This window comes from Piliocolobus tephrosceles, chromosome 11 (assembly GCF_002776525.5).
Source record: "Piliocolobus tephrosceles isolate RC106 chromosome 11, ASM277652v3, whole genome shotgun sequence".
Taxonomy (NCBI): domain Eukaryota; kingdom Metazoa; phylum Chordata; class Mammalia; order Primates; family Cercopithecidae; genus Piliocolobus; species Piliocolobus tephrosceles.
In genome coordinates, this window is record NC_045444.1 from 116,260,383 (window position 1) to 116,272,886 (window position 12,504).

At 36.5% G+C, this 12,504-nt stretch overlaps 1 protein-coding gene across 18 annotated transcripts in view; it reads right to left on the bottom strand.

Moving 5' to 3' along the window:
- Positions 1-12,504, bottom strand: part of TRIP12 (thyroid hormone receptor interactor 12) — a 154,349-nt gene that overhangs the window by 32,596 nt on the left and 109,249 nt on the right. For 7 of the 18 annotated variants that reach the window (XR_002726701.2, XM_023193919.2, XM_023193908.2 and 4 more), the window contains 8 exons: positions 9,981-10,098; positions 9,433-9,592; positions 7,127-7,280; positions 5,413-5,641; positions 4,979-5,097; positions 3,659-3,866; positions 961-1,061; positions 551-725 (listed from right to left, as the gene is read on the bottom strand). Coding sequence is in view for 17 of the 18 variants with exons in the window: in XM_023193919.2 (XP_023049687.1) it covers positions 551-725; positions 961-1,061; positions 3,659-3,866; positions 4,979-5,097; positions 5,413-5,641; positions 7,127-7,280; positions 9,433-9,592; positions 9,981-10,098 (1,264 nt within the window). In the remaining variant the exon portion in view is untranslated. The remainder of the gene's footprint in view (positions 1-550; positions 726-960; positions 1,062-3,658; positions 3,867-4,978; positions 5,098-5,412; positions 5,642-7,126; positions 7,281-9,432; positions 9,593-9,980; positions 10,099-12,504) is intronic. The other 11 variants (XM_023193923.2, XM_023193920.2, XM_023193918.2 and 8 more) reach the window with 3 other exon arrangements.

A 12,504-nucleotide genomic window follows, 5' to 3' on the forward strand; every position in this document is an offset into this window, starting at 1 on the left:
AGACAGCATGTTTATTTTCTCAATGACATTTGGTCTTTTAAAATTTACCTGCAGAGGGAAGTAATCATGTTGGTATGCTACATGCAGAACCCAAAAATAAAACAAGTCCCAAGGTCTTTAAAAAAAAAAAAAAAAAAAAAAAAGGCTTTCCCCTAAAATCTTTAAGTTCCATTGTAATGGGTAGAGAACTTTTATCATAAATGATGTGAAGAGTGTGGACAGAAAATGTCAGCTTTTCCTTGTCTGGGAAAAAACTGAGAAAGAGGTTCCCCAAGGAACACAACTTGGTTTTGAACATATGAGACTTTCAGTTAGGTATGCTGGAAGGAGTTTCAAAGCACATGACTAGAACTTAGGACAAAGCCAGATGCAGGGTTCATAAACTGAGAACCTACCTAATTCTTGAACTATGCTTCTAAGAACAAATTAAAGTGTTGTGTCTATGTATCATCTCCATACAATAAATGTACTGGCTGAAATAATGTTAAGTTTTTCTAATATGGGAATAGAAGCAACATAAAATCCCCCCGCCCCCCCCCCCCCACTTCACCTATTATTGGAGATGGTATCCTTTGAGGCAGCCCTGGCAAGGCCACTACCTCCTGCAGTCCGTGCTGGCTCAATGTTGTTGCTATTGGACTGTGCACTTAACCTTCCCCATGTTTTTGGATTCAAGCTTGCCAGGAAAGAAGATTTAGGTGACTGAGTAGTGGTGGGGCTTTTAGCTATGAAAAGAAAAAAGAACTACAGTTAAGTCATTTTAGTTTAAGTCATGAAAAACAACTGATTTTTAAGATTCACAGTCTTAACAGATTAATAAACTAAAAGAACTAAGAACACTTAGTCCTCAGGAAACTTAGGCATACTTCAAGAGCTACTGGCAGTTTTAATGAAGTAAACATTTCTGCACCTGCTACCACCCTCCCCTTTATCTCCCCATAGTTTCATCAAAGGGGTTACCTTGATTGTCTACTTTGTCATCATCTCTTGGAGGTGAGTACTTTGGCCTTCTTGGCCCTCGTTTTGGCAGTCGTTTTCTCTTTAGAACATCACTTAATCGACTATCACATGCGAAAATATGAGATAAGTTTAGTAATTACCACTGTTTTATATCTTTACTCACCGAAAAAGCAAGCTAAAATGGCAGAAACAGTGAGTTATAAAATACTGTGATAACAAGGTATGTTCTTCTTTAGTGATTATTTAATGCCAATTCTGTGCCAGTCATGTTCTAGAGGTGTGCAGATACAGGAAATGATTATTCAGAAAATAACTAGCTGTTTATATTCAACTATGAAACGTAAAGCCAAATAAGACGACTGATCAATTTTCTATGTTGTTCAACTTTAAATGGTAGTATGTAAGTACATAAAACAAATAGCAACACAAAGGAGCAGAATAAAAATAAATGGGTAATCACCAACCTGAAAAAGAATGTTAAATCTGCATACCATATCTTTTCCCCTAACCAAAATGGCCACGAGTAACATATACGTGACACTTAGTGTTCATGTTGTGAAAATACCCCTCTGCCTCTAATATACTACTGAAAGTAATTTCACAGTGTGACAATGGCAATAACATACTAAATAAATGTGTTTATAAACATTTTAGTATGGTTTTTAAAACCTATATACAAATCTAGTGAGTAGTGCGAGTAATTTATTCTGAATTAGAATCATTTAAACACCCGTAGCCTGTTCTAACGACACTAGAAATAGCTTGTAACAGCAATAAATTTTTAGATTAACAAAGCTAAGTAAGATGAAAAGGCTGAAAAATGTGGTTTAGTTGGTCTGTGGCCCAAATAAAACTGGAAAAATCTGAAAAAAAAAAAAAAAAAAACTGGAACATTTCCAACACCTGACATTTCTATGGAATATACTTAATAATGTGCTCGAATATGCTTGACAATCAGGAAAAATGAATTTTCAAAGGATGAAAAATGTAATTAATTTCCATTTAAAAAAATATGAATTTTTCATTTGCAACCACGCTGTAATATGGAACCACTTAAAACTATTTAAAACCGTGTAAAAATATTTTAAGAAAAAAGTTATTTTCTCTTTCTTTGGCATAATCAACTGTTAGACTCTATAATCAATTCCAACTCCTTAAATTAAAATGGCTTGGAAACACTGCATTTGAGCTGGGCATGCTAGCACATGCCCGTAGTCCCAGTTACTTCAGAGGCCAAGGTGGGGAGGCTCAGTTGAGCCCAGGAGTTCCAGGTTAGCCTGAGAAACAGAGCAAGACCCCGTGCCATGTCTCAGGGAGAAAGTAAAAAATTTTTAAAGGGCAAGAAATATTGCAATTGTCTGAACTGTATCATCCCCTGCAATTTACTGAGTATCTATGATGTCTCAGGCACCATGCCTACATTATAGTAAAATCCTGCAATAACTTACGTTACTGCAGCAGCTAGTGGGTAGGAATGAGGCTGGAAGGAAGTAAAGGAGAGAGCAAGGCTGGAAAGGAAAATGGCAGCCAAAAGCTTGTAGTACTCTTGTACTTCCCTGTATAATCAGGGAAGTACAAGAGTCCCCAGAACTCTCCAAGTCCAATCTCCTCAGACTGGTCAAATAACATGGGTACGAGTTAAACTCAGCAGTTTCCTAAAATAATATCCACTGTGCCAGAAGTTCAGTCTGCCACAAGTCTTGAAACTGCCAACATTCATATTTAAGCTAGACTGCCACCAGGTGGCACCAATTCCCCTCATCCTCTCTCCTACCTGACTTGGCTGTCTGCACAGGACAATGCTACCCTGCAGATTATAAGACTAAATGTTTGGACCCCACTTATTATTACTATATTTTAGCATGATCTACTTTTCAGCTTAAAAGAAGCCAAAAGGAGTACTGCAGTGAATACATTCTCAATTTCAGAACTGATTTTGGTTCATCATGTACCACTCATCTAGTAATATTAAGCTTCTAATAGAAGAAAATAAAAACACTTTTAGAGTGTGGTTTGTTTCTAACACAACAAAACGGAAACCAATGGAAAGCATGGAAACATTCTTAGTAGCATGGTATAACGAAGATTAAAAGCTGATAAATAAATCGGAGTAGAAAATTTAAGAACTCCCATTTTCCCTTATTAAAAGCAAAGTATTTACTCCCAGTTGCCAATTAAAGATAAACCTGAAATCAGTATTTTTTGGCCTTAATTTTAAGACTTCTAATTTTCAGTATTTTTAACTGTATCAATATCTGGATGTCTCTAAGGTCGTATGTATGCAGCAGCACAAAAAAGTCCCAAGATTATGAAATCAGAAACCAGAATTCAAATCCCACAACATTAGATCCTACAAGTAACATAAGTGTTGTAACACTGTGCAAGTCACAAATGTCTCTGAACTTTAGTTTCCTTGTATGTCAATGGGAATAAAACTAATCTCTTACAGTTCCAAAACACAGCCCAATGTAGGTTTCCAATAAATCTTTTCTTCCCATTCTCATTAACAAAACACAGATGGAAAAATACAATATATATATATGCTATATATATACATATATATGCTATATATATACATATAATACAATAGCATATATATATGCTAATTTGTTACCATTTTACTCCCTGTACGATTCTTAGGTACCAAAAAAAGCACTAACAGCAAAGAAATAAAAAACACAACACAATTCTTACTTACCCTTGAGGGCTGAGATCTAAAGAATCATCTCTGCTGTGCTGCAAGCTGGGTGATCCCAAGTCAGCTGCAGCATGAGTGGCAGCTGTGGCCGTCCCACTGCTGACTGAAGTTGTGGATCCCAAGGATCCTGACCCATTCGTACATGCCTTTGGTGGACTTGTCAACAAAGACTCGGATTCTGCTAAGTGTTTTACTTGATGCATTACACCTTTATAATAACAGAGATGAAAGGGAGTCAGTTGTAATCAGGAATATAACCTTCTCCCCACCACTACAAAATCCCTAAATACCAACACTGACATAATACACAAAAAGACTAAAACATAACTGGCAAATAGGTAAAAGAAATTAGGAGCCAGAGTTTTCAACTTGACTTCAATCAGAAGAAAGTATAAAAACTAAAGGTTAAAGAAAAATACTTATATTGAATGTCTTCTAATCTTCAAAACCAGATTATATAAAACTTAATAGAGTCATAAAGTCCTACTCAGAGTTCAAAATACTCATTATAAAAACAATAATCAATTACAGAAATACAGTGCACACCCTGTGGTGTGATAGCCAGAAGGGATGAAAAAGACCTAGAATTATCAGTTAACTTCCAGTGCTACAAAAAGACAAGATCACATTAACACTGTCAACAAAAAAAAGAAAACAGCTATTGAAGGGTGGGAACTATCACATCCTTGAAGGTGTGTAAAGAGAGCTAAACATTAACTTGTGAGGCAGGGGTTCCTATCTGTCCTGGAATCACAGGAGGGTATGTATGAAGAAGCATGACTAAGAACTATCAAAATGTATACCAATGTGTGTGTCTGATTATCAGCTAGTATAAACTATATGTAAATATGTGGATAAATTTAATGTGAGTGAATGAGCACACATTCACGGTTTTCTGGGGAAGAGTCCACGGCTTCTATCATTCTATCAGACTCTTAAAAAACAAACTGTAATCCCATGATGAGGCAGTAGGATTGCTTGAGGCAAGGAGCTGACATCAGCCCAGGTGTGCACCACCACACCTGGCTAATTTTTGTATTTTTAGTAAAGACGGGGTTTCACCATGTTGGCCAGGCTGGTATCCAACCCCTGACGTCAACTGATCCACCTGCCTGGGCCTCCCAAAGTGCTGGGATTATAGGCGTGAGCCACCACGCTCAGCATAAAAGACACATTCTATGTACTCCGAGCTGTAAGCTAACACAGCTTAAAATGTCATTTTTAAATTGAAAAGCTATCAGTTTTTGTTCGACAGATTAAAACTTTATTTCTATTGAAGTACTATCTAGACTAAATGACTATTAATTTATATGACATTACCTTCTCTTCTGAAGTAAACACTAAAAATATCAGGTAACTTCTGCATTAAGATTTCTGCCATCTGAAGTGCTCCCACTACTATCTTCAGGTCTTGGCTTGACAGCATGGAAGCAATGTGACTAAAAAAAGAAAGCATTTGTATATAAAACTCCGCCTGAATTTGATGATTATTTTTGGCCATACTACTTTAAATTGAGAGCAAAGCATTTTCATTGTGAAACCATTCTATTAACATAAATATTCTTCTTAAATGCTCAACTTTTATATTTTATAAAAGCTGTATGTGAATATGAATAGATATTAGACAAAAAAGAGCTCAAGATACTCCAAACAAACTTTTGTGCATATTTTTTCTATTATTACTTTAGAGGTTTCTGAAATTACTTGCAGAGATTTGAATTTGTAAAATGTTTCTACTATTTTCATTAACACACCTTGAAACAGCATGATTTTTCAGAACATCCTTCAGAAGTTCAGCATCCGCAAAATAAATTATCCTAAGAATTGCTCTAAGGCACTTATGTCTGACCGCAGGTCCTGCTGAGGAACTATACACTTCATAAAGAACACCAAATAATGTCTTAATAAAAGACTTAGCCAGTTCTGGATCCTCTTTCATAAGCTGTGCTCGAGCATCATCCTTCTTTGACTCTGAATATCCACCTATTATATTTAAAAAAAAAAAAAAAAAATGCAATCCTGAAGTGACAGACTTCAGAAACACAATAAACAACATAAAATACTCAAGTCAATGTAATTCTTGAAATGTTATGAAAACTTTTTCATTATAAAACACATGAACTTCTTTGATATGATCAACTAGGATTTACAAAGATGCTAAAGGCAACATTAAGACAGACAAAATTCAGCTGTCTAGAAAACCAGTGATCCATTTGGACCAGCTGAAAGTAACAATTCATCACCACACTGTACCTCTTTATTTTACTGATATATATTCAATGAAACAATAGGGAAATCCAGTCCTAACCAACTACACCAGTGGTAAGAAACAAGAGTTCTAGAAATACACGGTATTTCACTAAAAGCTTTGTAAAATGGATAAAAAAGGTAATTCTGCCACTTTGCTTAGTGACATAAAGTGTAAGGAAAAGATAACTGATAAACAGTAAGTTATACACAAGGGGTTGACAAAGTACGGTCGGTCTGTAAGCCGAATCCAGTCTACCACCAGTTTTTGTAAACGTAATTTTATTAGAACGCAGCCATGTACATTTGTTTACATATTGTATATGGCTAATTGAAGGCTACAATGGCAGTGGTGGTGAGTATAGACTATATAACCTGTAACACTTACATTATTTGCTATCTGGCCCTTTTCTTTTTCTTATTTAATTAATTTATTGAGACGGAGTCTCACTCTGTCACCCAGGATGGAGTGCAGTGGCAGGATCTCGGCTCACTGCAAGCTCCGCCTCCCGGGTTCACACCATTCCTCTGCCTCAGCCTCCCAAGTAGCTGGGACCATAGGCACCTGCCACTATATTCGGCTAATTTTTTGTATTTTTAGTAGAGATGGGGTTTCACCGTGTTAGCCAGGATGGTCTCAGTCTCCTGACCTCGTGACCCACCCACCTCGGCCTCCCAAAGTGCTGGGATTACAGGCGTGAGCCACCACGCCCAGCACTATCTTGCCCTTTTCCAAAAAAAAAAAAACACACATTTGTGGACCACTGTTCTCTAAACTACAGCTGCAAAGGCAATGAACTAAATCCCTGAGGGGAGAGATAAATGTCAGAAACCTGGTTTTGTTTTTTTTTTTTTAATCACGATTATCTGTCCTTAATTAGTTCAGATAATTTTGGCAGGAAGGTATAAAATACAAGGTTGGAAAGAACTAGTCAATGGACCTAAAGGTATAACAGTAGTAACAGGATCAGATAAAAATCTGCATGAGCGAATTCTAACTCGAGTCTCAGGACATCAGGTAAGTAGACAAACTGTGGAAAAGATACCAGTTAATACTGGCTCACTCATCCATTACTGCACATGATTTAAGAAATCCAAAACCAAATTATTGTTATGCAATTGTCTTAAGCTTAAAAAGATACTTAATGAACCAATTATTATTACACAAACACAAAATATTGCACAATAGTATAGTGCTATTTTAACTCAGAATGTACTTACTAGTGTTACTATTGGCTAAGGGGTTAGGTTTTCTCTGAATGGCACGTGCTGTTCCCGTGTCCTCATTGATTTGCTGCATAGAATTAAAATCAATAGTATAAACTCGTCCCAGAGTGGACAAGCTTATCTCATCCTCACCGACCTGATGGGCTGCCTGAGAGCAAAGAGAGAGAAACTTTGAATATAAACATTGAGAAATCTATTACCTTAAGACACAGTGGGGACCCTCCAAATATGCTATCTTACGTATTTATTTCATCAGGCCTTAGATGAAGTTAACAGAAGATGGAAAATTTAATAGTGTAGATATGACAAAACTCATTCATTCACCAAATCATTTTTAATTAGACACAGGTTACATGCCTCAAGCCTTATCAGGGACCCTTAAACAAAATGCCGGTAAAATCTTGATGAAAGATCCACCTATGTAGCATCACTGACACAAAGCAGACACCATTTGTATTAAGAATGCTTTTGAGACATTGTTTATAAAAAAATCAGTTATCCATAAATCTTGGTATTCTTAGATTAAAAACGTTATTCACCCGATGAATTCTTAGCAACCTACCAAAATCCTCCCTTAAACAAAATGATCCTATAAAATTGTCCTCATGAAACAAAGATAACTTAAAGATTGAAAGGGACACAACTGAAACAGATTCGTTGCCAAGGTTGCATGTGGTATACAGAACATATTTTGAGACAGTTCAATGAGCACAAGTTTGATTTTAAAGAGACTCCAGAAGTGACAAAATATTCTCATTACAGAATCCAATCTATGGAACTCCTAGGCTGAATGGAAGACAAGATTCTCAGTACATATGAGAGAGTAAGCTAATAGTGAAGGTGATCAGGAAGCTAATAGTGAAGGTGATCAGGAAAATGCTAAAAAGAAGATGACTGGCCGGGCGCGGTGGCTCAAGCCTGTAATCCCAGCACTTTGGGAGACCGAGACGGGTGGATCACGAGGTCAGGAGATCGAGACCATCCTGGCTAACATGGTGAAACCCCGTCTCTACTAAAAAATACAAAAAAAACTAGCCGGGCAAGGTGGCAGGCGCCTGTAGTCCCAGCTACTCGGGAGGCTGAGGCAGGAGAATGGCGTGAACCCGGGAGGTGGAGCTTGCAGTGAGCTGAGATCCGGCCACTGCACTCCAGCCTGGGCAACAGAGCAAGACTCCGTCTCAAAAAAGAAAAAGAAAAAAAAAAAAAAAAGAAGATGACTTAGAGTTAGAGACCAGGACCGCTATTAGCAGGATTGGCTTGCTTATATATAATGCTGCACAAAACACCAGTTAAAGTCAATTTTCTCATAAAAGTTGGCTCTGAAACTGGATTTATTTTTAAAACTCTTGATTTTATGATGTAAGTCATTGGTTTAAACTTTTTTCCAAAATTCATTTTTAGAAACGAACTAGAAGGCACCTTTAAAGAAGACTGTCTATTCAAAATGTGTGATGTTCTAAAAAAAATTCAAAAATCAAAGGTTGAAATTAGAAAAGACATAAATTCTTACAGGTGTCTCATGTATTGAAAATAGTAAATTATGCATGGCATCACAAATAACACAGTGACCAACACCTCCTAAGCTGGAGCAAATATTATGCTAATTTAGTTTTAAAAAATATTTCAGTGCAAACAATATGTAAGGAAGTAAAAATAAAAATCACATAAAACTGTCACACAAAATCACTGTCAACATTTTGGTATATTCCTCCCCTTTGTATTATTCATATTTTCACTTATTTTGCTGAATTCCAAAAAGATGCACATAATATTGTATATTGTGTTTTCCATTCATATTTGATTTTATATCATTAAAATTTGTCCCAATAATATCAGGATAACATACAAGCCTATGTGTATCACAATTTACTTAATTATTTACCCAGAACTAGCTATTTCATTTGTTTCCACGTTTTTGCTCTTAAAAAATATTGAGAGGGAACTATTTGTATGTAAATCTTTGCTCATGGGACATTGCTTTCTGATAGATGATAGATACGTTTTAGAACCTACAGCCTAAGTCTTCCAATGTTTCCTTTCAGAAATGAGGAAACTATGGAACAACAAACTTAAATTACTTGCTCCAAGTCAATCAGGTAGTTAGCAGCAGAAGCAGGACTAGAACATGATGTTTTCTGACCTGAACAGAAATGAGGACCTTGTTCTCAGGAGACAAAATGAGAGAATCTTGAGTTAATTCAAAATCAAGCACATTCAAGTACACATATCCACCTCCCCATTCCATCCCTACACCCTCTCTCCAACAAAATAGACATATTTAAACGGTACGATGAAACTACTACCTCAATGATCCGGCTGTCAATCCTGTTATATGGATGCCAGAGGCCCCGATCGTCACGCCACTGCCATATCGCACCATCTGTGTTCTGTGCATTTCCCTTCTTCAACATGGTATCAACTGCAAAAATGCCTTCTTTTGGTAAACATGGCATAAGTTCACTGAAAACAAAAAGTACAATAATTTTAGTAACTTTATGAAATATTAGTAAACGTTAGGTCTATAAAGAAAAATAATCTCACACAAACTACAAGTTATAGTTAGCCCCATCTTTTTTTTTTGGAGACAAAGTCTCACTCTGTCACCCAGGCTGGAGGGCGGTAGCACAATCTCGGTTCACTGCAACCTCCGCCTCCCACGTTCAAGTAATTCTCCTGCCTTGGCCTCCCAAGCAGCTGGGATTACAGGTGCTCACCACTACGCCCAGCTAATTTTTTGTATTTTTATTAGAGACGGGTTTTCATCATGTTGGCCAGGCTGATCTCGAACTCCTGACCTTGTGATTCACCCGCCTCGGCCTCCCAAAGTGATATTTAGCCCAATCTTTACCAAATCAGAGATGTCAGTTCATACAGTTCTTGAGGACTTCGTGGAACAAGATCAATCTGTTCCTGACAACTTCCATTGGAGGCACCACACAGGAGAAAGTGAAGCGTTTCTGCAATGTCTGTAAAAACCAACAACAAAAAACAAAAGCCTATTAAACTAGTTATAGTACCTCATGCAAGGACAAATATTACCCAAGGGGGGAAAATAATCAGAATTATTTTCTTATAAAGCAAAATAATGCAGAAATTAATGTAAAAAATGCAAAAGTGCTATAATAAAGACCTAAAAAGAAATTCGTGTACATTTTAACAATCTCTTTCTGGAGACTTCATTCTTTAGCCCAAACCTAGCTGGGTGCCTCATCACAATTCCTTCTTAACCCTAAGACTTCAGGAACCCTTTATTTCTTCCTTGAGAAGCACAGTATTTTGCACAAAAATGCATTCAACATACCACAAATCAAATATATTCATGTATTTGTCTTCAATTCAAATACACTGAAAATGTGTGGCCTATAGTATAAAATGTAACAATTAAAAGTATCTGAATCTTATTGTATTGTGATCAGGAAAACCGCTACCTAAGTGACACTGATTACATGCAAACTTGATACTATCAAGGATCAGGCAGGCATTCTCTACTGTAAGTTTCCATTGCCAGAAGACATCAATTTCTGGAAGACTCTGCAATGATAACCACTCAGATGTGCTGACACCGTGAGTGGAAGGAACGCTCACTCTCTACAGTTCAGTCAGTCTAAGGAACTCTCACTCTACAGTTTAGTCAGTCTAAACCTAAGGAAAGCTGAAACCTAAAGACACAGCGGGGTCTTTGCTGATTGTGTGTGTGCTCCTGTAAATATTATACATATGCAAAATATACATAGACATTTTATTAGAATGTTTTGCCAATAATCTGTAAGTTCTATAATCAAGAAAAATATTCATTAATGATTTGGACAGAGAGATGTGGATAGTGAATTGCCTGCCACACAGAATTTCACAATTAGTGGTTAAGATTGTTTTTAAATTGCGGTTTTGCAACTTTATAGAGAAGTTTGAATACATGGTATGCTGCATTATAAGGATTTTATTTTTTTAGCAGTCAAGGGATGACAACAAAATAGAGACACATAGAAGAGGTCCACATTTCCTTTTACAGTATTACAGTAAGCAACTATGGTGACCTCCATATGATAAACATGTGGTAAACTGCCTGGAGCATGCAAAAGAGGTGGAAATATACTAAAAGAAAAAAAAAGTTAAACAAAAGGCAGGCAGCAATTTTCCAAATTAGTATTTAGGGATGTGCTATAACAAAATACACATTAACAAGAAATAATCTCTCTCAATGATTCAGGAAATGTTGGGATAAACAAGGTTCAAAGAACTCCTAGGGACTTTAGTAAGTAAAATGAATTGTGGATACTCAAGGAGTTGAACCCTTCCCAATCGTATTTAGGAAAAGAACACTTTCTTCAAGACCACTCAAAATAGGGTTGTCTGGAATACCAAGTTTGGAAAAGACTCTATGCTTTATGGAGAATCTTTCCAACTAGCCACCTCAACAACATTATTTTTCTACAAAGTTATGTGCCAATGTGTTAATTCACAAGAAGAGCAACTAAATATAAAACTGAGCTTCCCTAAAATGAAAATATTATACTGCTAAATATACTGTCTCAGACAGTATGGGACCACTCAGACAGAGTGAGACCAAAGATGATTTTATCAGTTAATATCATCACTGACTCCCAGGGTAACATCCATAGAGATTAGAATTATGGCTACGAAATTACGCACAAGTAAAGGTATTCTATACAAAAGTGATCAATACTCTACTAGAACCAATCGTAACATCCAGGTGTGATGGCTCATGCCTATAATCCTAGTACTTTGGGAGGCCAAGGCGGGAGGAAGGCTTGAGCCCAGGACTTTAAGAACATCCTAGGCAATACAGTGAGACCTTGTTTCTACAAAAAGTTAAAAAGAAAAAACAAAATTATAATGTATAGATGTTGTTTGGTGCCCCACCATTCTCTGACATCAACTTGTTAAGTCTAAGGATTGAGAGAGGAATGGTCAACTACAAGAGCAGTGCAATACAATTTTATTTCCCATACACTGTGTAAAGGTTTAGAAATACCTTTCTAAATTTGAAAGGTCTACATTTGAAAGGATTTAGAAATAACAAATTAGCAAACATCAGAGGTATTCATCATTATAAATACATTCCTACTTTCTGAGGGAAAAAAGCATTCTGGAATCAGAAAAACTGCTAGAAAATCTAACATGGGCAGAAAAAGCAACCTATATAAGCTGAAGACAGCTGGTTATTGGTTAACATAAAACTCAGAATTCTCCTAATCAAGGATGGTTACATGACAAACATTGCATAGAAATTAATGACTTTGTATTGTTAGCCCTAGAAACACCAAGGGCAAACATTTAATTTATACTTTAAAAGGAGTATGTTAGAAACATTAACATACCGTCCCAACACAAATTTACTACATATTAATACT